Source organism: Rutidosis leptorrhynchoides, chromosome 8 (assembly GCF_046630445.1).
Source record: "Rutidosis leptorrhynchoides isolate AG116_Rl617_1_P2 chromosome 8, CSIRO_AGI_Rlap_v1, whole genome shotgun sequence".
In the NCBI taxonomy this organism is placed as follows: Eukaryota; Viridiplantae; Streptophyta; class Magnoliopsida; order Asterales; family Asteraceae; genus Rutidosis; species Rutidosis leptorrhynchoides.
Window position 1 is genome coordinate 348,120,024 of NC_092340.1, and position 26,089 is coordinate 348,146,112.

Below are 26,089 nucleotides of genomic sequence, written 5' to 3' on the forward strand. Positions count from 1 at the left end.
GAATGATATCAATAATTTCGGTCGCCAAACCTAATTTATTTAATATCAATTTAATACTTTATAGCGAACAAATTAGCGTTTATTATCAAAAGGTTAAAAATAAAAATAAAAATAAAAACTGTACAGACTTACATGTGAGAAAGGTCCGTCTCTGCATAAAGTAACAAATTCGGTATTTGAATAGGTTTGATTATTTGAACATTTACCTCCATGTGACCATTTTACGCATTTGTGACATCTTTCTAGGTGTCGTGCTCTTCTTTTCGCTGCGGATTTTGATTTTTCTTTACCAAATTGTAACTTATTATCTTCGCATCTGGATTCTTTTCTTACTCCGTCCAATCTTTCTCTGATTACTGATACTATTTCACTCGGTAGTGTGTCATTATTACGTTTAGTGATCAAAGCGTGTAGCATTAGACCATGGTTTAGTTCACAGGCAGTCTTCATTTCGTAAAAACCTAAAAAAATAAAAATTCAGAATGGGGGAAGAAGACTAGTTCTTTAGGGTCTGCTAGGGAAAGACCATTCGAGTTCCATTTTCGAGAACTACACGAAAATAGACAATCTAACTCTAACAGAAATACATATTATCCTTTAAAGACTTGATTCTCCCCACACTTAGTTAGCTGTGGTATCGAAATTGTGATTAACTTCATTGTCGAATTCCATTGGACTATCTATGTAGTGTTTAACTCTGTGACCATTAACTTTAAATTCAATCCCATTTGAATTTATTAATTCTATCGTTCCGTATGTAAAAACTCTTTTGACTATGAATGGTCCAGACCATCTTGATTTCAATTTTCCAGGAAATAGCTTGAATCGTGAATTGAAAAGAAGAACTCTGTCTCCTTCTTTAAATTCTTTTAAACTTCTGATTCTTTTATCATGCCATTTCTTCGTTCTTTCTTTATAGATTAATGAATTTTCGTATGCTTCATGTCTTAACTCTTCTAATTCGTTTAGTTGACTTAATCGTAGACGTCTAGCTTCATGTATATCAAGATTACATGTCTTCAAAGCCCAAAATGCTTTGTGTTCAATTTCTACTGGAAGATGACATGCTTTTCCATAAACAAGTCTAAAAGGTGTGGTTCCAATTGGAGTTTTGTAGGCTGTTCTAAAAGCCCAGAGTGCATCCTCCAATTTAATGGACCATTCCTTCGGATTTGATCCTATGGTTTTCTCTAGAATACGTTTTAAAGCTCGGTTGGTATTTTCAACTTGTCCACTTATTTGTGGATGATATGCGGTGGAGATTTTATGAGTTACTCCATATCTTTTAAGAATTTTCTCAAGTTGATTATTACAGAAATGAGTACCCCGATCACTTATTAAAGCTTTCGGTGTTCCAAACCTTGCAAAAAGATGTTTTAAAAAGTTGACTACAACTCGTGCGTCATTAGTTGGGAGAGCTTGTGCTTCCGCCCATTTAGATACATAATCAATGGCTACGAGAATATATAGATTATTATGAGATTTTGGAAATGGACCCATAAAGTCAATACCCCAAATGTCAAATACTTCACATACTTGTATGACATTTTGTGGCATTTCATCACGTTGACTTATTTTTCCGGCCCTTTGACAAGCATCACAGGATTTGCAAAGAAGGTGTGCGTCTTTGTAAATTGTAGGCCAATAGAATCCAGCTTCATAAACTTTTCTTGCTGTTAGTTGAGGCCCATAATGCCCTCCTGTTGGTCCTGTGTGACAATGGTTTAAAATTTTACTAGCTTCATCTCCGAATACACATCGGCGTATTATTCCATATGGACAACTTTTAAACAGATGTGGATCTTCCCAAAAATAGTGTTTTATATCACTGAAGAATTTCTTTCGTTTTTGATACGATAATCCTTTTTCAAGGAATCCACATACTAAATAATTTGCATAGTCTGCAAACCATGGTATTTCATTATAATCTATCTTCAATAGATATTCATCAAAAAAGTTGTCTTGTATGGCCGATTCATTTAGAACTTCTAATTCGGGATTTTCAAGACGAGAAAGATGATCAGCGGCGAGATTTTCTGCTCCTCTTTTATCTCGGATTTCAATATCAAACTCTTGTAAGAGTAAGATCCAACGGATTAATCTTGGTTTAGCATCTTGTTTCGAAAATAGGTATCTAAGAGCAGAATGGTCGGTATAGACCACCGTTTTTGCTAGAACGAGATATGAACGAAATTTGTCAAAAGCAAAGACAATAGCAAGGAGTTCTTTTTCAGTAGTTGTGTAATTTGTTTGTGCTCCTTGTAACGTCTTACTAGCATAATATATAGGTTGAAATCGTTTTTCAATCCTTTGTCCTAAAACGGCTCCCATTGCAAAATCACTTGCATCGCACATTAGTTCAAATAGTAGATTCCAATTTGGTGTTATCATGATCGGCGCATTAGTGAGTTTCTCTTTAAGAATATTAAAAGATTTGATACATTCATCTAAAAAGATGAATGGAGCATCCTTTTCTAGGAGTTTATTCATAGGAGTGGCAATTTTAGAAAAATCTTTTATGAAACGTCGGTAAAAACCGGCATGCCCTAGAAAACTCCTAACTCCTCTAACATTGGTGGGATGTGGAAGTTTAGCAATTACATCTACTTTAGCTCTATCCACTTCAATTCCTTTCTTCAAAATTTTATGACCAAGAACGATGCCTTCTTTAACCATGAAATGGCATTTCTCCCAATTAAGTACTAGATTTGATTGTTCGCATCTAATAAGCATTCGTTCCAGATTAACTAGACATGATTCAAATGTATCACCGAAGACTGAAAAGTCATCCATGAAAACTTCCATGCATTCTTCTATCATGTCGTGAAAAATCGCCATCATGCACCTTTGAAAGGTTGCAGGGGCGTTGCAAAGTCCAAATGGCATGCGTTTGTAAGCAAAAGTAACATAAGGGCACGTGAATGTGGTTTTCTCTTGATCTTCGGGTGCTATTGGAATTTGAAAATATCCGGAAAATCCATCTAGAAAACAATAGTAACTATTTCCAGCTAGCCTTTCCAACATTTGATCAATGAAAGGTAAGGGAAAGTGATCTTTTCTGGTGGTGTCATTTAATTTTCTATAATCAATACATACACGCCATCCTGTTACAGTCCTAGTAGTAATAAGCTCATTTTTTTCATTTGTAATGACAGTCATGCCACCCTTCTTAGGTACGCATTGAACTGGGCTTACCCATGGACTATCAGAGATTGGATAAATTAAACCTGCCTCTAGCAGTTTAATAATTTCTTTTTTAACTACATCTTGCATATTCGGATTTAGTCTTCGTTGGCGTTGCACATACGTTTTATGACCTTCTTCCATAAGGATTTTATGTGTGCAATACGAAGGACTTATTCCTTTAATATCATGAATCTTCCATGCAATGGCTGGTTTATGAGCTTTCAACACAGAAATGAGTTGTGATTTCTCATTTTCAGTAAGAGAAGACGATATTATTACAGGTAATTCAGATTCACCATGTAAATAAGCATATTCCAAATGGTTTGAAAGTGGCTTTAACTCTAATTTCGGAGGTTCTTCTATCGATGATTTGTATCGATATCTGTCTTCTTCTTTTAGCATTTGAATTTCTTCTATTGTTGGTTCATATCCATTAGCTATAAGTGTAGCTAACATTTCAGCTTCATCAATTGGTTCATTACCTTCTCCTAAAGAACATTCTCCTGTTCCTTGTAATTCTGGAAATTCTTCTAACAATTCTGCATGTGAATCTATAGTTTGAATATAATAACATGTATCATCTGCAGATTGCGGTTGTTGCATTGCTCTATCAACTGAAAAGGTAACACTCTCGTCCTCTATACTTAGGGTCAATTTCTTACCAAACACGTCTATCATTGCTTTAGCCGTGTTTAAGAATGGTCTTCCTAATATGAGAGGAACTTGAGAATCTTCTTCCATGTCCAGAACAACAAAATCTACTGGAAATACTAAAGTACCAACTTTAACTAGCATGTTCTCCATTATCCCTCTAGGATATTTTATTGATCGATCGGCTAGTTGTATGCTTATTCTTGTTGGTTTCAATTCTCCAAGGTCTAGTTTAGCGTATAGTGAATACGGCATTAGATTTATACTAGCACCTAAGTCTGCCAATGCTTCTATTGAACTAAGACTACCCAGAAAACATGGAATTGTGAAACTTCCTGGATCAGATAATTTTTCTAGTATCTTATTCAACAGCACTGCTGAACAATTAGCATTCATAGTAACAGCCGAGAGTTCTTCCATTTTCTTTCTATTCGAGATTAGATCTTTCAAGAATTTAGCATATCTAGGCATTCCTGAAATCACATCAATGAAAGGAAGATTTACATTTATCTGTTTAAACATATCCAAGAATTTGGATTGCTCGACTTCAAGTTTCTCTTTTTTCATTTTACTCGGGTAAGGAAGCGGTGGTTGGTATGGTTTAACATAAGGTTTAGCCTTAACTGTGTTATCTTCATTAACCTTTTCAACTACCGGTTCTTTTTTCTTATCTTGATCAGGTTGTGGTTCTTGTGGAGTAGGAATAGCTTCATCAGAAGTTACAGGTATTTCAGGTGGTTTAAGTGTTGTACCACTTCTTGTGGTAATGGCTTTAGCTGTTTCATTCCGGGGGTTAGCATTTGTATCACTAGGTAGACTTCCCGGTTTTCTTTCACCTATTAACCTTGCTAGGTTACTTACTTCTTGTTCCAGATTTTGAATAGAAGCTTGTTGATTTCTAAATGCTTGAGCATTTTGTTCATTGGTTTGTTTCTGAGATGTGAAAAACTGCGTTTGAGTTTCAACTAGCTTCGTCATCATATCTTCTAAATTCGGCTTTTTATCATCGGTTTGTTGTGGTGGTTTGTTTTAAAAATTAGGTCTTTGCTGGTTGTAAGTATTGTTAGATACTTGTTGATTGCTAGGACCTTGTTGGTTGTTGTATGGAATATTTCGGTTATAGTTCTGGTTTTGATTGTAAATCGGTCTTGGCGGTTGATAATTATTCTGATAATTATTTCCAGGCCTTTGGTTTATGTATGAAATATTCTCTCATTGTTCCATTGTTAATTCAATACTGAGACAATCTCTTGTCAAATGTGGTCCTCCACACTGCTCACAACTAATTCGTATTGAGTGAATATCCTTAGTCATCTTTTCCATTCGTCTCTCGACAGCATCTATCTTTGCGAAAATGGAATCTAAGTCATGGCTAGAATCGGCTCTAGCTGCTTTAGATGATCTAACGATATCTTTTTCTTGGTGCCACTCATGTGAGTGGGAAGCAGTGTTATCAATAATTTTGTAAGCATCAGTTTCGGTTTTCTTCATAATAGAACCACCAGCTGCTATATCTATGTCTTTCCTTGTAGTGATGTCGCATCCTTGGTAGAATATTTGTACTATTTGACAGGTGTCTAAACCATGTTGCGGACATCCTCTCAATAACTTTCCAAATCTTGTCCACGCCTCATATAGAGTTTCATTCGGTTTCTGTGTAAACGTAACAATTTCTGCTTGAAGTCTTACGGCTTTAGATGCAGGAAAGAATTGTTTAAGAAATTTTTCAACTAAAACGTCCCATGTATCAATCGCCCCTTCAGGTAATGATTCCAACCAATCTTTGGCTTCTCCCTTTAAAGTCCAGGGAAATAACATGAGATATATCTGTTCATCCTCAACTTCTCTTATTTTAAATAGTGTGCAGATCCTATTAAAGGTACGAAGATTTCATTTGGATCTTCCTTTGGCGCACCACTAAATTGGCATTGATTAGTCACCATGTGTAGAATTTGTCCTTTGATTTCATAATCTGGTGCATTAATGTCTGGATGAGTAATTGCATGACCTTGGCCAGTGCGTTTAGCTCTCATTCGGTCTTCCATACTTAAAGGTTCCAGATTCTCCATAATTGAATTTGTTGAATCCGAATCACTAGAGGATTCTGATTTAATGGTTCGTTCCTCAACAATCTCTGTTTGAATGATTGGTGGTTCCGGAGGAAAATTTAATGGTTCAGGATCTATGAATCGTCCCTGAATATTCTCCGAATTCTCAATTGTGAGGTCGGGTTCAAAAAATGGATTATCGGAAATTTGAATTGGAGTACTTGGTCGACTGGATGAAGATTCTAAAGAAAAATCAACGGCGGTTATATTTGCTAAATGTCTTGATCTAGTTACAGGTGGTGAACGTACAAAAGGTGGTGAACGTCTTGCTCGGTGCATTCACTGAATATCCTATTAGTTTTTAAAAAGGAAAGAAAAATTATATAAGTTATCCAATCAATAGACTTTTCTGATTTTGCCCACGTTTCGAATAGCCAAAAGATGCAGCAGAGGGGCAGGATTCGTTTGGTCTCAATATAATTGAGGACTGTTTGGCTCCAATAACCCGGTCCACGTACAAATCCAACTATTACTACGAACCAAAAAATTTTGATGTCTATCAATTTAACCACTTAAAATAAATTTTCGTAATTTTAAGAAATTTAGATAAGAAGTAGAATAAAAATTTATGTCCTAAAAACTAGAATAGCGAGAAATAAGAAAGAAAAAGGTCGAAAAAGAAAAGAAAAATTGAAAAAGGCGTTGAAAAATAAGAAATAAAAAGAGTGACTTATAAAACTTTAAAACATTCGCCTAACCCAACCTTATTACTACCACTAACTTAAAATTATAATCGCAAATTGAGAGTACTAATTGGAATGATAATTGATACATAGGTAAAAGGTGTCTAAAAATATTAAAGCTTACAAGAAAAACTATATCCCAAATGGCAATAACTTAAAAAGAAACTAAAACTTAAAAAGGCGTCGCAAAATTCTAAAGCACTTAAATCTTAGTCTAAAGAAAAAGCACTTAAGGAATTTTACGGCAAAGCCTAAAAATCTAGAAGTAAAAATAACTATGGCAAAAACTATGAGTTAAAAATAAATACGAGCGAAAAATACAAAAATTACGCTAAAAGTATTAAAAAGGGACAAAATATAAAAATATATAAAAAGTTGTAAAAATTACAATTTTTATAAAAATATTATTTTTATATTATTTATTTTATAAAACTATTAATTTTATAATTTAATTATACTAATTAAACTAAATAATACAAATTAATAATAAAAGCTAAATTAATAATTAAAAATTAAACCCTAATTAGGGTTATAATAATAATAATTATATATTAATTAAAACCCTAAACAGGCGGCTGAGGTTACCAGGCCTGTCAAATCACCTCATGCGATCGCATGAGGTGTTAGTTGATTTTCCATGCGATCGCATGGCTTGCGAAATTGGGCCAGGCTCTGGGCTGCAACAGTGATCGGGCAGAGTATGTTTTTTATATTATTTTTGTTTTCTTCTTTTTTTTTTGTTTTGCTGTTTTAATAAAATTATGTAATATATTTATATAAATTAAATAAAACTTATATTTTTATAAAATAAAGATAAAGAAACTTTTATATAACTTACAAACTCTTAAAAATATTTATATTTTTGTTTTTCTTTTTATATTTTTGAATATTTAAAACGTATTTTTACAAAAGCGTACTAAAAATAAAAATCTTTTTTTTATGTGTGTGGCGTTTCGCTTCGGCGTTCTCCGGCAGCGGCGCCAAAAATACTTGATGTTATGCGAGGTGTATATAAAATAGCTTTATATTTTACAAGAAAATACTATTAAATACGATACAATTTTACACAAGGTATTTATTTATTTATTGAATGGATATACTTAAACCTTGCTACAACACTTATAGGCAGTGTACCTAATCATACAGTAGTGTAGTTTTTAGTAAGTCCGGTTCGTTCCACAGGGAATCTTTTTCACAAAGCTTAACGCTATATTAGTTTAAATTTATAAAAATACAAATATATATAAGTAATATTATTATTATAAAGGGGGGTTTTTACCGTTTAATGACCGGTTTGTCGATTTTAAAACTTTAGTCGCAATTAAAACTAAATGTAAAATATTAAATAAATAAAAGACTTAATTTAAAGCGTAAAGTAAATAACAATAATGAAATTGCGAATAATAAAAGTGCGATAAAATAAACTTGCGATAATTAAAAAGTACGATAATTAAAAGTGCAATTAAATACAATAACAATAAATAAAAGTGCTATAATTAGAAGTGCAATTAAATATAAAATAAAGGAAATTAAATATGAAATAAAAGAATTATGCTTATTTAAACTTCCGTAATCATGATGTTTGACGTGTTGATTTTAGTTTTATGCCCATGGGTTAATTGTCCTTTGTCCTGGATTATTTAATATGTCCGTCTGGTTTTGTCCATAACAGTCCATCAGTCATAAATATAAAGTGCGAGTGTCCTCGTCAAATTATCCTTATACCCGAAGTTAAATATTCCAACTAATTGGGGACTTAAACTGTAACAAGGTTTTATTACTTTGTTTAATAATTACACCAGGATGTCGACTGAGTGTAACCCAAGGTTTTAATACTTTGTTAACAATTATGCCAAGTGTCCTTGTACATAATTTCACCCCTGTTTTAATAATTCTAGTGGCTATTAATCCATTCCCGTGTCCGGTTAAATGAACGATTATTCGTACATATAAATATCCCGCCCATCGTGTCCGATCGAGTGTATATGGTTATTTATAGGGACGTCCAATTGTAAATCTTTATATTAAAATTAACAAACTATCATTTAGTTAAATAAATATAAAGCCCATTAATAGCCCATAGTCTAATTTCCACAAGTGTCGTTCTTTTGTCCAAACCCCAATTATGGCACAAAGCCCAATTACCCAATTTTAATATTTTTAGCCCAACATCATGATTACTTCGGATTAAATAAGCATAATAATAACTTAGCTACGAGACATTAAATTAAAAAGGTTGAACATAACTTACAATGATTAAAAATAGCGTAGCGTTACACGGACAGAATTTCGACTTACACCCTTACAACATTCGCTAACATACCCTTATTATTAGGATTTAAGATTAAAATTAAAATTAAAATATAAATATAAATATAAATATAAATATTACGTTGAGTGAAGAAGAAAAAGATGTGTTTATTTTGGCCAAAACGCGTTGAATTTATAGGACCTGGGCTGGATTTCAGAGCTATGCGATCGCATGGCTTTTGTGCCTCCAGGCCATGCGATCGCATGGCCAGCTGGGAGAAGTCACATATCTTTGTTTTCTTTCTTGCCGACGTTTATAAATAATAATATAATATATAAATAATTATAAGAATTATTTAAATATTATATTTTATTTATGTGCATAGTTAACTTGTAATTTTTAGTCCGTTGCGTCGAGCGTTGAGAGTTGACTCTGGTCCCGGTTCCGGATTTTCGAACGTCCTTGCGTACAATTTAATATCTTGTACTTTGCGTTTTGAATCTTGTACTCTTGTAATTTTGAGACGTTTCTTATCAATAATTGGAACCTCATTGATTGTATTTTGTACTTTTGAGCTTTTTGGTCGTTTGCGTCTTCAATTCGTCGAATCTTCTTTTGTCTTCACCTTTTATTATTTAAACGAATATCACTTGTAAATAGAACAGTTGCAACTAAAAGCTTGTCTTTCTTGAGGAATAATGCTATGAAATATATGTTCGTTTTTAGCATTATCAGAATCATAATATTGATACGTGAGCATTCATATCTTATCTTTTATATATTAATAGTGTATCCATGTCTAGTGTTCGAGTATATATGTTTATACATGCTTGTATGCTTTAATTTTGTCGTTAGATAGTTTATGATGAATCACGAATTTGATACATATGCTACTGATATAAAGTATATGATATGCATGTTTTTGGAAAGCTGGCGAATAATTATTAACTTTTCATTTAGAAATCGCGTGATTTCGATGAACGGATTAAAAGATATGGTCAACTGAATTATGGTTAACGTTAATTGAAATTGTGTTTGAAACTGTAAATTAATATTTAAACAACTTGTCTATGAGATTGATAAATTGGATTTTCAAATATTACTAATCGAGTAAATAAATTTCTATATAAGGCACGTCTCGTCTTGTTGAGCAATTGTCAAAATTGACTGTCTTATCATGTTTTAAAGCTTTATAAACACTATAATCTGATTTTACAAGTATTGAAAAACTATGTGAAATAATAAAATATTTTCGATTGCCATGATAATTCAAATATAATATAGCTCCTGAAATAAATAATATTTTGAGTTTGATAAACTATAAATTCGTTCAATTATCAAGACTTATACTATGATAATAAACATGTATATATATAAAGATCATATTAGGTTAGGTTGACTTTTGAGATGACTTTTGTTAACTTTTGCATGTCGGTCTCGAACATTAGGATTGTGATACACTATGACCCGACCTAGCCTGTTAGACATTTATTGACCAACATATGTTCTCTAGGTTGAAATCTATGATTACTTTGCATTCCTAGTTTCGGTCACATTTCGATGAATGACCTTATGTGCTGCTAAGGTGAGTTTCATTTGCTCCCTTTTTAATTGCTTTTGCAATCTATATTTTTGGGCTGAGAATACATGCACTTTATTTTAAACGCAATGGACACAAGTACATACTAAATTCTACACCGAGTTTGAACCGAAAATCCCTTAGCTTTGGTAACTAGTAACTGCCAATTATAAGAACTGGTGGGCGCGAGTAGTTGTATATGGATCCATAGGGCTTGACATCCCCGTTTGTTCCAGGTATAGAAACCCTAGCCTGAACTATAAAACAGACGCATGCTATTTGAGTTTAGTACACGTTGGTTTGCGTGTATTGTACATGTTGGTTGCATGTATGTTAAAACAAGGGTAATTATTATAACGTTAAAGTTTAGTTACCAGGGTGCTCAATTTCGTAGAATCTTTTGATAAACGTTTCGGATGAAACAACTGGAATCTTGTGATCCACCTTTATATACAGAATATGTGCAACATTAAAACTATGAACTCACCAACCTTTGTGTTGACACTTTAAAGCATGTTTATTCTCAGGTTTCTAGAAGTCTTCCGCTGTTTGCTTATACGTTATACAAGATATGTGCATGGAGTCATACATGCTTTATTCGAGAAAACTTTGCATTCACAAAATCATCACCATGTATCTTATTTTGATTGCATTGTCAACGGATGTATTATGGTAAACTATTATATACGGTGATTGTCTATACGTAGAAATCATCAGACGTCGAAAACCTTGGATTTATATATTCATTTATGGTGTGCCTTTTCAAAAGAATGCAATGTTTACAAAACGTATCATATAGAGGTCAAAACCTCACTGTGAAATCAATGAATGATGTATTCGTCCAAGTGGATTTGGACGGGTCATCACACAATAATCACCTCTACTCTCTTCTTTGATGTGACTTAATAATTCGAGTGTTATAAAATGCGTTGCAGATTGATAATCCTTGATTGATTCTTGAATCGTGAAACACTTTTCAAATTAAGTATTTCGACCAATTCCTGCCTCGGGTTGCACGAAATTTTAATTGAGATAAGACAAGAATGCAATTTGATTATAGGCAAGAAGAGGTAAAACTATAGTATTAGTGAGAATGTGTTTCTGTTTTTGTTCATATTAAAAGCAATCTGCCAAAACGAAAATGAATATCTGTTATTTTTGGCAGTTGAAATGAAAGGGTTACACCTATCATTTTTGGCGGAAAAATCGGTTGACCAGAAGTCATACCGTTTGATGGGAAAGCAACTTTTCGATACAAAGTAAAGTGCCATTTCGCCAGGGGCTCTACCACGTGGACCCTGCAAGAGGTCGCAACCCCCTTGACCTCTGCTATATTGTGATTGTGTCTAGTTAATCCTTACGAGCGTGCACTCCACACTATTCGAACCTGTTACTAAGTTTATTAGATAACTCTTGCTTTTCAAGTAAATCCCAATTACCTAAAATAATTGTTAGATAACACTAAAAACATTAACGTTCGGGTGATTAATAATACATGCATTTTCAAAGGTATTATGACTTTAAACGGTAAACAAATTTCTCATGATGTAATGTATTTCCAGAGACTTTCAAAATTGTGTTTTATATAGCACGTGAAAAGTCACGTATACGTGATTTATTCACAAGGTTTTAAAATCCCTTTTTAAATTTAAAGTTTGTAGTTACGATAACATATTTTAGTTGCTTATGAATAGGGATTTTAATATGGTAAGATCGTGATCTTTCTATGTAAAAGTTAATGGTTCGATTTCATAGAACTACAAAGTTATGCTTTCTCATGATCATGAAGGTTTGTATGCAATGACTCTGGACTGCTCGCAAAACGGGTAGTTGTTCTAGAAGTAGTCATTCCGAAAAAAATTGGATACTAAAAAAAAGTATGATGACGTATTTAAAAAATAAAAGATGAAAGGAATGGAAAATGAAAAAAAAAAGATTGAAAGAGGTACTGTTCGGGTAAAAGGGGCTAAATAACTGTATCCAAACGTCAGTTTGAAGGTTGTGGTAATGTGTTTTTACTTCTCCGTACTAAACATCCGGTTGCATGTGACTGACACGTGACTGACTTCACTCCACTCCGCCCCACTTTCTAACAGTGTCATAAACTTAACCTATACCAACAATTCACGCCGGCTTCTCTAAGTACATTTGTTTTCACCACTACAATTCCAGTTCAACTATATCTATATCTATATAGCCCTACTGTATTACATCTATATCTATATACCTCTACTGTATTTATGGTGATAGCCGACAGCGATAGTCAAAAGGATGACACGGCGGCCGCCGCCGCCTCTCCGAAGTCACCGTGGAAGACACCGACACCGCCGCCGACGTCTCCACTGACGGAATCTCTCCCGGTCAACGCCGGTCAAACAGATTCACATTCTTGGCCGGCGCTTTCTTCTTCGAATTTGAAGTCCTCCTCACCTGCTACTGTTACTGCTGCAGCTGATGCAGATACTAATACTACTTCAGCTTCTGCAATTTCTGCTAAACAGAATCAGGTGATAATAATGTTTTAATCAAATGCTAGTTTATTTATTTATTTATTTAAATATTTGTCAGGGACTAAGAATATTGTGATAATTTTCATTTTTATGTTAGAAAGTAGCTAACTTTGTGGTATCACTTTTTTATTTATCCAATTTTTATTGTATTTTTTATGTGACATAGCTGGTCTGTGGGAAATGTTACTAAATAATTTTATTATTATCATCATTACATTATTACATTACATCTATGTATAAATGATTTATTAGATATATGAAAAGTTGTTGCAGGTAATGAATTTTTTTGTTAAAAAGTACTTGTAGGATGTTAATTGTATTCAGGATGTTGTAAACTAAAAGGGGCTTCTTTTTTTGAACCATTATAAGGATTATGATAATTGAACGTAATACATAAATAAAGCTATGATGAATGGCAATCATGTTGGTTGTTAACAATCATATTATATTTCTCAAGGTTGAAAAAGATGTGAGATGGAGACGAGTCGGTCAGGACCTTGAAAGGATGAGATGGACGTCGACCAACATTGACTTTCAAATATAAATATATTATATTAAATATAAATATTTTAAACATAAATATTTTTAAAATAGGTGATTTACGAATAAGATGACGTGCTGTTAGTTTAAATCATATGTAGGGTTTTTATGATGTTTTCTATAATCATAGTGTATTTATTAATTTATCTTTAGGGATACTATGTAAGTCGATGTTTTTCTCAGCTAACTTTTAAATGGGCTTAGGATTTTTGTTTACTTAAGAACAAGGCCAGACAAAATGTCAACTTTTGACCGAAGTTGACCGACTTTTGACCATTGCTCGACTTATTAGAAGTTTTTTACGAATCGGGACAGGCTAGTCACCAAACCGCCGTTTGCAACCATGATATTACTACGTAAATATGTGACTTAGGGCTGACAGAAAATGAACAAACTACATCAGATTAAAACGTAAAGAAATAATGTATACACAGTGAGAACCCGAGCATCATGGAGAATATGTGAAATCTGAAACTACTTATTTTGTGGAATGTTATTTATCTTCTTGCAATATGAGGTGCGATTTTGTGTTATTTTACTTATTGAGAAAATTTTTAAAGGCTTTACTTGTAAAGAAACGAATGCTAAACTAGTTTTTATATTGGTTTTATCTTATTGTTGCAGGAGTCACAAAAGCCACATGGTCGTGGAAATCATAATAGACAATCAACACGGCCACATAAAGCAATTAATAAACATAATAACCCAAACAATGCACCATCTTTTCATGGTCCATTGCCTTATCCTCAACCACCACCTCTTTATGGTGCCATGGCACCTTGGCCACCTCATATTCCTCCAGTCCATGGATATGGTTACCCGCCCGTTATCGCTCCCTTTCCTCCTGCAAATGGGTCCGTTACCGTTCCACCAAGAGGCAATTCAAACACGTATGGTGCCGAGCTTCCTAACAGAAGACCTAATGTTCAAGAAAGCCAGAAAAGTTTAGGAGGTTCAAAAGATAATGATGTGCCGCAAAATGCTGCTGGACCAAGACCCTTTATAAGGCCTCCGTTTTTTGGTCCACCTGCGGGGTTTATGGCTGGACCCACCTTTCCTGGTAATTACTTACTTATAAAGTCCAGTGAATTAGTTTTTCTTGAATTATATTGGTCGAAAGTTTATCATTGTTCAGTATCTAGTTTGTTTTTGGGACTCTTAAAAGTAGAGAAGTAGGTTGTTCCTTGACATTTGACACCAAACAGTCCAATTCGCAAGCTACTTTATACAAAATAGTCAAAGGTGGAAAGATGGGCGGGTTTGTGTAATGATCCGTTTATAGAGGTTCGTGACAGTTCGAAAATTGGTTAAGACGGGTCTGTGTGTCAAAACTGGTGGTTTTAATGACCCAAAAACATTTGTTGTCAACTTTTTTTCATATAAATACTCAACTCATTGCATATGATTCAAATAAAAATCTATATCTTCATACAAGAGTAGACTTTTTGAAATGTTCAATCCAGTTGATTTGATTAGATGGTTTGACCTTTTCCCCTTGGTTATTTATATTTCAATAATATAACTGGCTTTTGCAATAACTCAGATAGCCCTATTCGCAGCTCTAAGTGAAAACTTGAAAATGCCGCTGACAAATAAAACACGTTCTTTTGTGAGAGATTCACAACAACAACAAAACCCAATACCACATAAGTGGTGTATGGGGGAGGTGAGATGTAGACAATCCTTCCCCTATCCGAGAATAAAGACAAATCATTTCTCCACGAAGAGTGAAAACACTCTCAAAAGTAGAGAAAGTCATCCCTCTCTCTATTCGACGGATAGAGAGATTGCTTCCGAGTGGACCTTCCGGCCAGTAAGTAAGAAATTTTAAAAAAATAAATAAAATAAAACTAAAAATAAAATTGAGATGCCATGAAAATGGTAAAATCAAATTTCCATGGGTTTTAAATCCTGGCTGCAATTTAATTTAGGCTCTAACAGTCATTCTAGTCGCCAATAAATCGACGCTTACTGTCGACTCAATAACTAGAGCCGTTTTGTGAGAGATTCACCTTTTTATACGTTTCTTCAATAACACTACGGCCATGGTTCTTTATATGCTTGTCTTTTCTCTTTATATTTCATGTATTTTTTAAATTTCTTATCTTTTATTTTGTTTGACTTTTACCATTCTTTTGATGATGACATGGCTGCAATAACTTTTCGTCAGGTCCTCCTGGTTCTATCGTGTATCTACCTGCCATGTCACCTTTTCCTGTTCGGGTCCCACATCCACCGTTTGTTGTTCCACATCCTCCAGGATCCGGGATTCCTGTGTTACCTTCACAGACTCAAGCCCTGAGAGCTAATGTTAGAAGCCAAATTGAATACTATTTCAGGTGAGTAATTGGTGAATAAGAAAGCATCGTCTTACCTAGTTAATAATTTAATATTGATATTTATTAATAATAATATAAATAACTAAAGTGCTAAGCACAGTATCTTCATTGTTTTATGTTCAAGAATGATAAGTATCAAATTTTAGTTTTTAAGAGATGAAGAGATAAACAATCACGAAGATAAAAACAACGGGATTATAGGAGAAATGGAAATAGTTACATGGAAGAAAATCAATAGAAGATGGTACAATGTTGTCATACTATTTTTATTTCTATTGATTTCCGCAGTGATCAGAATCTGGCAAGTGATCAATATTTGATTTCTTTGATGGATGTCCATGGATGGGTTCCAATATCTACCATTGCTGACTTTAAAAGGGTATGTTTATGCTATTAGTGCACATTTATCTCTATATAATATTCAGGGGGTGTTTGGATTCACTTTTCGAAAATTGATCATGTGTTTTAGTTCATTATTTCGGGTAATCAGCTGTAGCAAAACGTGTTAAAAGTTAATGATGTTTGGATTTGATTACGCTGCCATGCTGGTTGATAACGCAATAATTAAATAATCCGTACTAGGTGTTCGCTAAATCAGATTATGTATCAACTTAACAAGTAATTAAGGGAAATAATAGGTGAAAATAGAAAATTTGATTACCACATTATGCTGTAGGAAGGAGTCACTTGCTTTTTCATTTCCACGTTTTGAATCTTTCAAATCGCAATTAGTTGATTTTATAGTTTAACTTGACAAACACGATTAATTAATTATCTACGATTTAAAACGTAATAATCAAATTATCATCTTCTAAAGACTAAACACATCGCCAAACACCCTCAAATGCTCTATTAAGGAACATTCATTACCGATGTGCCATTAGCTGTATAATGAACATGACAAACTAATGTAGCAGAATTGGATTATGTTCTCTTTGGAAATGGTTAAAACGTGTATCTATTTGACGTTCTTTGTATGTGCCAATGTACCATGGTGCAGGTTAAAAGAATGAGCACAGACATACCGTTTATCGTGGATACCTTACAAAGCTCTAGTACGCTCGAAGTGCAGGTTCGAAGTGACGTTTACACTATATGGATCACGGTAAGAGTATCATTACAATTTCGTTTTATAAATGGTTTACTTTTATGTAACAGGGTGACAAGGTGAGAAGGCGTGAGGAATGGTCAAAATGGCTTCCAGCTTCTGCAGTGAATAAATCTTCTATGAATGATGAAAGTTCTCGAAAACAATCTGAAGAAAGTGCGAATAACGATTTAATAAAGAAAGATACTTTTGGTGAGCGTCATTCAACCACAAAAAGTCGGTCAAAATTCTCTAAACAGAATTTGGATAAAGTTTGTGATGACTTTGCAAGCACATTCATGTTTGATGAGGAGCTTGAGCTTGAACACAAGAAAGATGATAATTCTTCTAAAACAAGGTACATTATGTAATTCTTTAATGTTGCATTGCTTGCAAGGTTTCTCCTTTTTCTCTTTACTTTAAAAAAAAAAAAATCAGTTTCACTTTTGTATTTTATGATAAATTATTCTGACTATTTTATAATTCATTAACATGACTTGCCCTAGGGTGGATGAAGAAGATGATGAGATAGTTGATAAAGATCAAGCAGTTGAAAGACTTGTAATTGTTACACAGGTAAAGCTGTTATGTTTGTTTTGTGAAAAGATTTACGTCCTCAGATTTTATAAACGAAAATAAAAATGTTTTTCATTTTCATGTTATCAATGTTTTGTAGTTCACTACCTCACTGGATAAAATATTAATTAGTATGATTAATGAATAATGGTTCATTTTCCCAGCAAAATAACAGGAATCGTCAAGGAACTAAAGGTTCTGTCGACGAAACAAAATCATTTTCCAATGAACTTGCATCTGCCATAAATGATGGCCTATACTACTATGAGCAGGTATTTAATTAGCATTTTTTGTGTTTGATTTATTGATTTGTTTTAGATAAAGTTTGAACCTTTATACGTCAAAATAATACATAAAGCATCTGCTAATTATAGGAGTTAAAATCAAAGCGTAATAAAGGAAGAAGAAAAAATAATAATTCAAGTATTGAAATAAAAGACGGGACCTCTAGATCTCCAAAAGTTGCTTCTCCCGTAGCAAATCAGGTGGCGAGCAGTCCTAATTCTAGAAAGAAGCATAATAAAGGGTATTTTAGGCAACAATCAGCAAAAAATCAACGACTGTTTTTTAGCAACCTCAAGAATAAAGGAAGTGATAATAGCGTATCAAAAAGTCCACCAAGTTCTTCGGTCGGTTTTTTCTTTGGTTCGACACCTCCTGATAGTCACGGGTGAGTTTAGATTCTTGCATATTAACTATTGTTATAAACATGTGTTCTAATAGACGTTGTAATTTATCCACATTAGCGTGTCGATCCGGGGCAAAGGGTATGAAAGCTACCCAAATGTATCTATAGTGCATAATAGATAAAACTTCCTAAATCCTAAACTTCATTATAATTATAATTTTATAGATAATATTATATTATAATAGCCATTAAAATAAATGTCGTTGTAATACAGTGATAGATATAAAGTTATGCATATAACCCAAATTCTATTTTCAACTTTTTACCGACCGTCTTTCTCATATAAACATATTTTGTCTTCTTTTTTTTTTTTTTTTTTATTCAAATGCAATAAACTTGGGCGCCATTATGGTTTTCCCGTTATTTTTATTTACACTAAATACCAAGAAAGAAATAGAATGTCAACATGCCTTGTTTTAATATGTACAAACTTGTTTCAATATGTACAGAGGTACCTGTTTTACCCGTTATTGCTGCGTAACTGATTTGCCCATTTATCCATCTCAAAAAATGATTATTTTTTGAGACCTGGCTAATGTTTTTCTAATCTTACTATCGTATATATAGATTATTAAGGTCTTCAAAGCTTGGTGCTTCTCCTCATGGCGGCTTTACAAGCGGTAGTCCACCGGTGGGGTCCATGCCAAAGCCATTTCCACCTTTCCAACATCCTAGTCATCAGCTTCTAGAAGAAAACGGTTTCAGGCAGCAAAAGTGGGTAGTCGATGACTTATCTTTTATAATTTTTTTCCCTTTTTGATTTCATATATATAATATTTAGGTTGTAACTAACCGATTTGATCTTTGTAGATATGTAAAGTATCACAAGAGGTGCCTAACTGACCGGAAGAAATGTGGCATTGGATGTAGTGAGGTACTTGTACTTTTATCATCTTCAATATACATTGCATGTCTAAATTTACCGAAAATCTTTTAATCATTTTTTCCAACGGATCTAGTTTTGCTGTTTGCACATCATATATTTAATAAAATATATTTTTTGTGAAATTTTACGATAAGGGCTCCGTTGTATTTGTACTTGCAGGAAATGAATACTCTTTACAGATTCTGGTCATATTTTCTAAGGGACTTGTATGTGCCATCAATGTATAATGAATTCAAGAAAATCGCACTGGAAGATTCAGCTGCCGGATACAATTACGGAATGGAATGTCTTTTCAGGTTTTATAGGTAAATAATAAGATTAAGATTTCATTGTTATATTTGTAAGTGAATCAAGAAGTATTCATGCAACTGGTGACTCCTTCATACACCATTTTACTCTTTTGTTCTATACTTGTATGTATAAAGTTAGAAGGTTTTCCGGGAGGGCGAGTAATCCGACCCCATACTCTGTACGCTACCCAACCACTGGCCTTTCTAGTGATGGCTGTATACTTGTATATATGCATATCGAATTGAACGTTTTAGTAAAAGAAAGTACGTATTATTCAAATAACATCATAGTTCTGATTTTATTTTATTTTGCATTGCAGCTATGGTTTGGAGAAGGAATACAGAGAAGATGTTTATGAGGATTTTGAACAGCTAACTCTTGATTTCTACCACAAGGGTAACCTTTATGGTCTCGAGAAGTACTGGTAAGTACATGTGTGTGTCTGTCTGTCTATGTGATACGAACCCAAATCTTGTATCGATATCCAAACAATTAAAACAGTAAATAAGATAGGCAATCGACTTTTAAGAGGTTAATAATCTCTCTTACAGTGATACATACCTACCTTGTAAGTTATGCGCTTAATGTAACGTTTTTCATCTTGATAATAGGGCCTTCCATCACTATTCACAATCAAAGGATCTCAAAAAGAATCCAGAACTGGAAAGACTTCTTAAAGAAGAATACAGAAGCTTGAATGATTTCAAGGCCCACCGTAACAAAACAAAAGTTACTGCGGTGAAAAATGATAGCAACAAGTAATAAGCAGAACTTACAATTGAAGAGAGGTCAGGAGTTACAATTATGGAGAATATTATCTATATGATAATGATAATATCCTACAAAGATAAGAGTGTTTTTTTAGCTCACTGGCTTCGTTGACAACTTAAGAATGATCTTGTACATAACAGCATGTTGTCAGGGGTGGCTACTTGTACCGGCTGACCCTATTTTGTTGTTTGGTTCCTTTTGGCTCTTTGTAACTTTCAGTTTATGAGAACTATTTTCTAAATAGGTGGCCATTTTCTTTGGTCTGTAATATGCATCTTTTTGGTTATAATTAGAACATGAAAATTTTATGGATTTGTTCTTCTTGGTAAGTCATCTGCGCGCTCCAAATCTCATAGCTTAAAATTGTAGAGCTTATGTTTTACGTTTGCTCCCAACCGTTCGTCCAGCAACCCCGCCCACCCTCGCCCAGGCTGGGCGCCGATGGCACCAGACCCGCCCAGCAGCCGCCCAGGCCAACCCGTCCAGCTTCTTGTCTAATCTCAGCATATTTGAGGGCGAAATAATTTGGGTATTTTGGCCCGTTTGATGAATTTGCAACGGCTCTTTTGCCCTCCAACGGCTCCAAACGGCTAGTTTCACCTTCTTTTTTTTTTTTTACTCTATTTATACTCCACATCTCAACCCCATTTTACACACAACTTTCATATTACTTCTCAATTTCTATTAATTTCTCTCACATCTTTCACCAAAAAAAATGAGTTCCAAAAAAACACCAAACAAAGGAAAAACCAAACAACGTCCGGTAGTTCAAGATCCAAATTCGGTTAGTCAAGATATGATGCAAATGCTACTCGATAACTCGCAACAAACTACAGGGTTTTCTCGTTTTGCAAATACTAATGCATTTGCGGGTATGTTCGGAAACGTCCATCAACATCAATCTCAAAATGTTCCACTCTACCATAACCAACATTCTCAAAATGTTCCACTCTTCCCAAACCAACTATCTCAAAATGTTCCAATTTACCCGAACCAACTATCTCAAAATGTTCAAATCTACCCGAACCAACAACAAACGAAACAAACACCTTATTATCCAAGTCTCCGTGACGAATCGTCTGACGAAGAAGTTCCCGAAACACCACTCCAAAATGAACCCGAATCCGAACCCGAGCTCGAACCCGAATCCGAACCCGAATCCGAAGCCGAAAGTGATCCGAAAGGAAAAGGAAAAGGAAAAGTGGTAGAAAAGAAAGTGAGGTGTCCGAAGACCGCGTGGACCGACTTGGAGACAAAAATTTTAGCCGAGCGTTTTGTATATGTTTCCGAACACCCGAGTGTCGGAAACGACCAAAGTCATACTTCATTTTGGGGAGAAGTCCGAAGACAATATAATTCGATTGTCCCGGTGAAAAGACGTCCGGATCAAATAAGTGGAAAATGGTCGAAAATGCAAAGGGATGTCAAGATATGGATCGGTATTTACAACAAATACGAGAGAATGTGGGAAAGTGGTTGTAATAATGACGACATTATGTCCGCGGCACGAATGGCTTTCAAAGCGCAAACAAAGGGACGACACTTTGCGTTTGAGGATGTGTGGCGAGTGTTAAGGAATTGCCCGAAGTTTTTAGAAGACGAAAGCATTTCGAGTAGCAACAAACGAAAAGAACCCGATCATATACCAATTAATGATCAAACCGAGGGAAGTTCCAACCCGAACACAAGCATGCATCCCGACCCAACCCAAATGGAAAATTTGTTAAAGGATATCGACCCAATCCGACGTCCTCCAAGTCGAGCTAAAAGTCAAAGGGACTCTTACTCATCCGATGCCGCGAGCCGTATGTCTTCCGATGAAGTTCGCTTTAAAATTGCTCAATCGGTCCAAGCTTCACAAGATGTGGCGAATCAAACCATGAAAAAGCTACAAGATGATAGTAACATGCGGACTATGTTTAAAGGGTTGAAGCTTCTTTCCAAACCGGTGTCACGAGATTTGCCTCCCGATGAATACGATATGCTAATGCTTGCTCGAGACAAAATTAAGAAAAAATATGCGAAGAAATTGCAAAACATGAACGACGACGACGAGGAGTAGTTTGATTATTTAGCTTTCTAGTATTTTTTTTAATTGTCGTAATCTTTTAATTTTAAATTGTCGTAATGTTTTAAATTTTAATTATTGTATTTTTTTAATTTTAATGAAATGGTAGTTTTATGTTTTTTATTTTAAATTTATCATATAAATATTAATAATTATTTGATAATATAAAATAATTCAAAAATAAAATAAAAAAATGGAAGGAGTGTCTTTGATGAGAATGTTTAGTCCTGGGTTTAGTCCTGGGAAGGAAGTGAGATGGAGGTGCTGATGTGGTGCTGAATAGTTGGTTAGTCCTGGAAGACATTGTGTCATGGTTGGGAGCACTCTAATAAGCTTCTATAATTTTGTATGCCAAACAAAGCTATAAGAATTTATGAAAAATCAATTACTAAAAAGCCCTTTAATATATAAACAATTATATATATATATATATATATATATATATATATATATATATATATATATATATATAGGATCAAGAGGGAAGTAACCAATCGGGGGGAAGCAAAATTTTGTTTTTTTTTTCGTTTTTTGAAAAAACCTTGTTCACGAACATTATAGATGAGATGAAAATATGAACATTTATTAGAGACACTTTGTGATAAATGTTTTTATTTTGGCCGGAAAACGCTCGAAGAAGTAATATATAACAATTATCGTGTTTTTTGAGCGTATGTTGAGGTTTTAGCTATTGGGGTTTAGATATTAGGGTTTATAGGGTTTAGATATTAGGGTTTAGAAATTTAGTGTTTAGGGTTTAGGTTTAGGGTTTAGATTTAGGATTTAGATTGAGTTTTTAACACGAACGGTTTAGAGTTTAGGGTTTAGGGTTTAGTGTTTGGTGTTTTGAGTTTATGGAATAAATCCAAAACACCAAACCCTAAACCCTAAACTCTAAATCGGGCTAAATTTTACTTCACAAAACATGAAGAAAAAAAACGTTCATATTCTTCACGAACAATATTATCTTGAATATTATTTTTGTCGATCGTTTTCCCGCCTAAATAATAACATTCATCACGAAGTGTCTCTTCTAAATGTTCATATTTTCGTGTCATCTTGATGCCGGAAAAAAAAAACTCCAAAAAAAATGAAAAAAAAAATTGCTTCCCCCCGCTTCCCCCGATTGATTACTTCCCCATTGATCCTGCTCCTATATATATATATATATATATATATATATATATATATATATATATATATATATATATATATATATATATATATATATATATATATATATATATATATATATATATATATATAGTGGTAGGATCAAGAGGGAAGTAACCAATCGGGGGTAAACAATTTTTTTTTTCTTTTCTGTTTTTGAGAAAACTTTGTTCACGAACATTATAGATGGGATGAAAATATGAACATTTAGTAGCGACACTTTGTGATAAATGTTTTTTATTTTGGCGGGAAAACGCTCGAAGAAGTAATATATAACAATTATCGTGTTTTTCGAGCGTATGTTGAGGTTTTAGCTATTGGGGTTTAGATATTAGGGTTTATAGGGTTTAGATATTAGGGTTTATAGGGTTTAGATATTAGGGTTTAGAAATTTAGGGTTTAGGGTTTAGATATAGGGTTTATATTTAGGATTTAGATTGAGTTTTTAACACGAACGGTTTAGAGTTTAGGGTTTAGGGTTTAGGGTTTGGTGTTTTGGGTTTATGGAATAAACCCAAAACACCAAACCCTAAACCTTAAACCCTAAACCCTAAACTCTAAATCAAGCTAAATTTTACTTCACAAAACATGGAAAAAAAACGTTCATATTCTTCACGAACAATATTATCTTGAATGTTATTTTTGTCGACCATTTTCCCGCCTAAATAATAACATTCATCACGAAGTGTCTCTTCTAAATGTTCATATTTTCGTGTGATCTTGATGCCGGAAAAAAAAAATTCAAAAAAAAATGAAATTTTTTTTTTTTGCTTCCCCCCGATTGGTTACTTCCCCATTGATCCTGCACATATATATATATATATATATTGGTAGGATCAAGAGGGAAGTAACCATTTGGGGGGAAGCGGGGGGAACCAAAAACTTTTTTTTTTTTTTTTTCATTTTTTGAAAAAACTTTGTTCACGAACATTATAGATGAGATGAAAATATGAACATTTAGTAGAGACACTTTGTGATAAATGTTTTTATTTTGGCGGGAAAACGCTCGAAGAAGTAATATATAACAATTATCGTGTTTTTCGAGCGTATTTTGAGGTCTTAGCTATTGGGGTTTAGATATTAGGGTTTAGATATTAGGGTTTATAGGGTTTAGATATTAGGGTTTAGAAATTTAGGGTTTAGGGTTTAGATTTAGGATTTAGATTGAGTTTTTAACACGAACGGTTTAGAGTTTAGGGTTTAGGGTTTGGTGTTTTGGGTTTATAGAATAAACCCAAAACCCAAAACCCTAAACTCTAAATCGGGCTAAATTTTACTTCACAAAACATGGAAAAAAAAAACGTTCATATTTTTCACGAACAATATTATCTTGAATGTTATTTTTGTCGATCGTTTTCCCGCCTAAATAATAACATTCATCACAAAATGTCTCTTCTAAATGTTCATATTTTCGTGTGATCTTGATTCCGGGAAAAAAAAATTTCAAAAAAAACGAAAAAAAATAAAAAATTTTGCTTCCCCCCGCTTTTCCCCGAGTGGTTACTTCCCCATTGATCCTGCCCCTATATATATATATATATATATATATATATATATATATATATATATATATATATATATATATATATATATATATATATATATATATATATATATATATATATATATATATTCTTTTAGGGTATTTCACAATAATAATGAGTTTTCAGCTTCAACTACTTTACCAAATAATAAATAAATAAGCTTCACCTTTAAGTTTAATAAAATAAGTTTCACCTATCAATTAGCTCATTCGAACACACCCTATAACATTAACATTAACATGATACATGAATTGAGTTCTTAAAGTCAGGGTTCTTAGTTAGGGTATGCAATGTTTTCTAATAACCTAAATCAGATTTGTATTACCGGAAACATCGGTGTTGGAAGAATTGGTTACTTGCTTTCAAATGACCTTGAGTGCATCATAGATACTTGAAAGTTCTTTAAGAAGTTTCTTCATCTCTGGTTAAAATATATTAATCTCCATCCCACATTATATGTATAAGAAGCTAGTTATAAAAGCATGTATTGCATTTTTGTTGCTTAATCAGTAAGTGATGACACTTGGGATACAGTTGTGCTAATTGTCTACTAAATTCCTTGTTGGTTTAATTCTTAGAGTTGATTCAATGGGGTTAATCTCTTTCCACCACAACTCATTTGTTTTGCAATCCGCTGGAATAACTCAGAAAGAGAGTGGCAGAGCGTCTGTTGTCCAGAACGATTTGGACTAGCCCCTTCGCATGACCTAGAAAGAAAAAAAGTCCGTGCTATTATAAGGCCTCTAAACTCGTAAGCCATCAAATCAATGCGCCTTATAGACGAAATTATTAAGGATCTTGAATCGTTTGTAACTCGATCTGATGGCGAAAAACACTAAAACGAGGGTTAATCGAATAACGGGTCGTATCAGGGTCGAATGAATCAAACCTAGGGTGTGAAACTAAATTAGAACGAATAAAACCACCTCGCAATGAAGTTATTTTTTACATCATCTTTTCACTACCTTTATGCTTTTAAACGTTTAATTAACCGACTGTTAACCGACCAAACCAACCCGCAATGAAGCCCCGCAATGAGGTTAAAATCAAATACATACAAGAAAAAAAAAACAAAATTAAATGCATCTTGTGATGACCCGGAAATTTCTAACCAAATTTAAACTTAATCTTTGTATGATTAACATTTCCGACACGATA

General features: G+C 33.7%; 1 protein-coding gene across 1 annotated transcript; it reads left to right on the top strand.

The window, feature by feature from the left end:
• Positions 1 to 12,595: 12,595 nt before the first annotated feature.
• Positions 12,596 to 20,458, top strand: LOC139861566 (la-related protein 1A). Its single transcript, XM_071849996.1, has 14 exons — positions 12,596 to 12,965; positions 14,133 to 14,568; positions 15,679 to 15,847; positions 16,136 to 16,226; positions 16,848 to 16,919; positions 17,006 to 17,292; positions 17,441 to 17,510; positions 17,675 to 17,782; positions 17,885 to 18,180; positions 18,766 to 18,912; positions 19,009 to 19,072; positions 19,244 to 19,389; positions 19,695 to 19,799; positions 19,987 to 20,458. Exons 1-14 carry the CDS (start codon positions 12,699 to 12,701, stop codon positions 20,135 to 20,137), a joined length of 2,409 nt encoding a protein of 802 aa, XP_071706097.1. The 5' UTR covers positions 12,596 to 12,698; the 3' UTR covers positions 20,138 to 20,458.
• Positions 20,459 to 26,089: the final 5,631 nt, after the last annotated feature.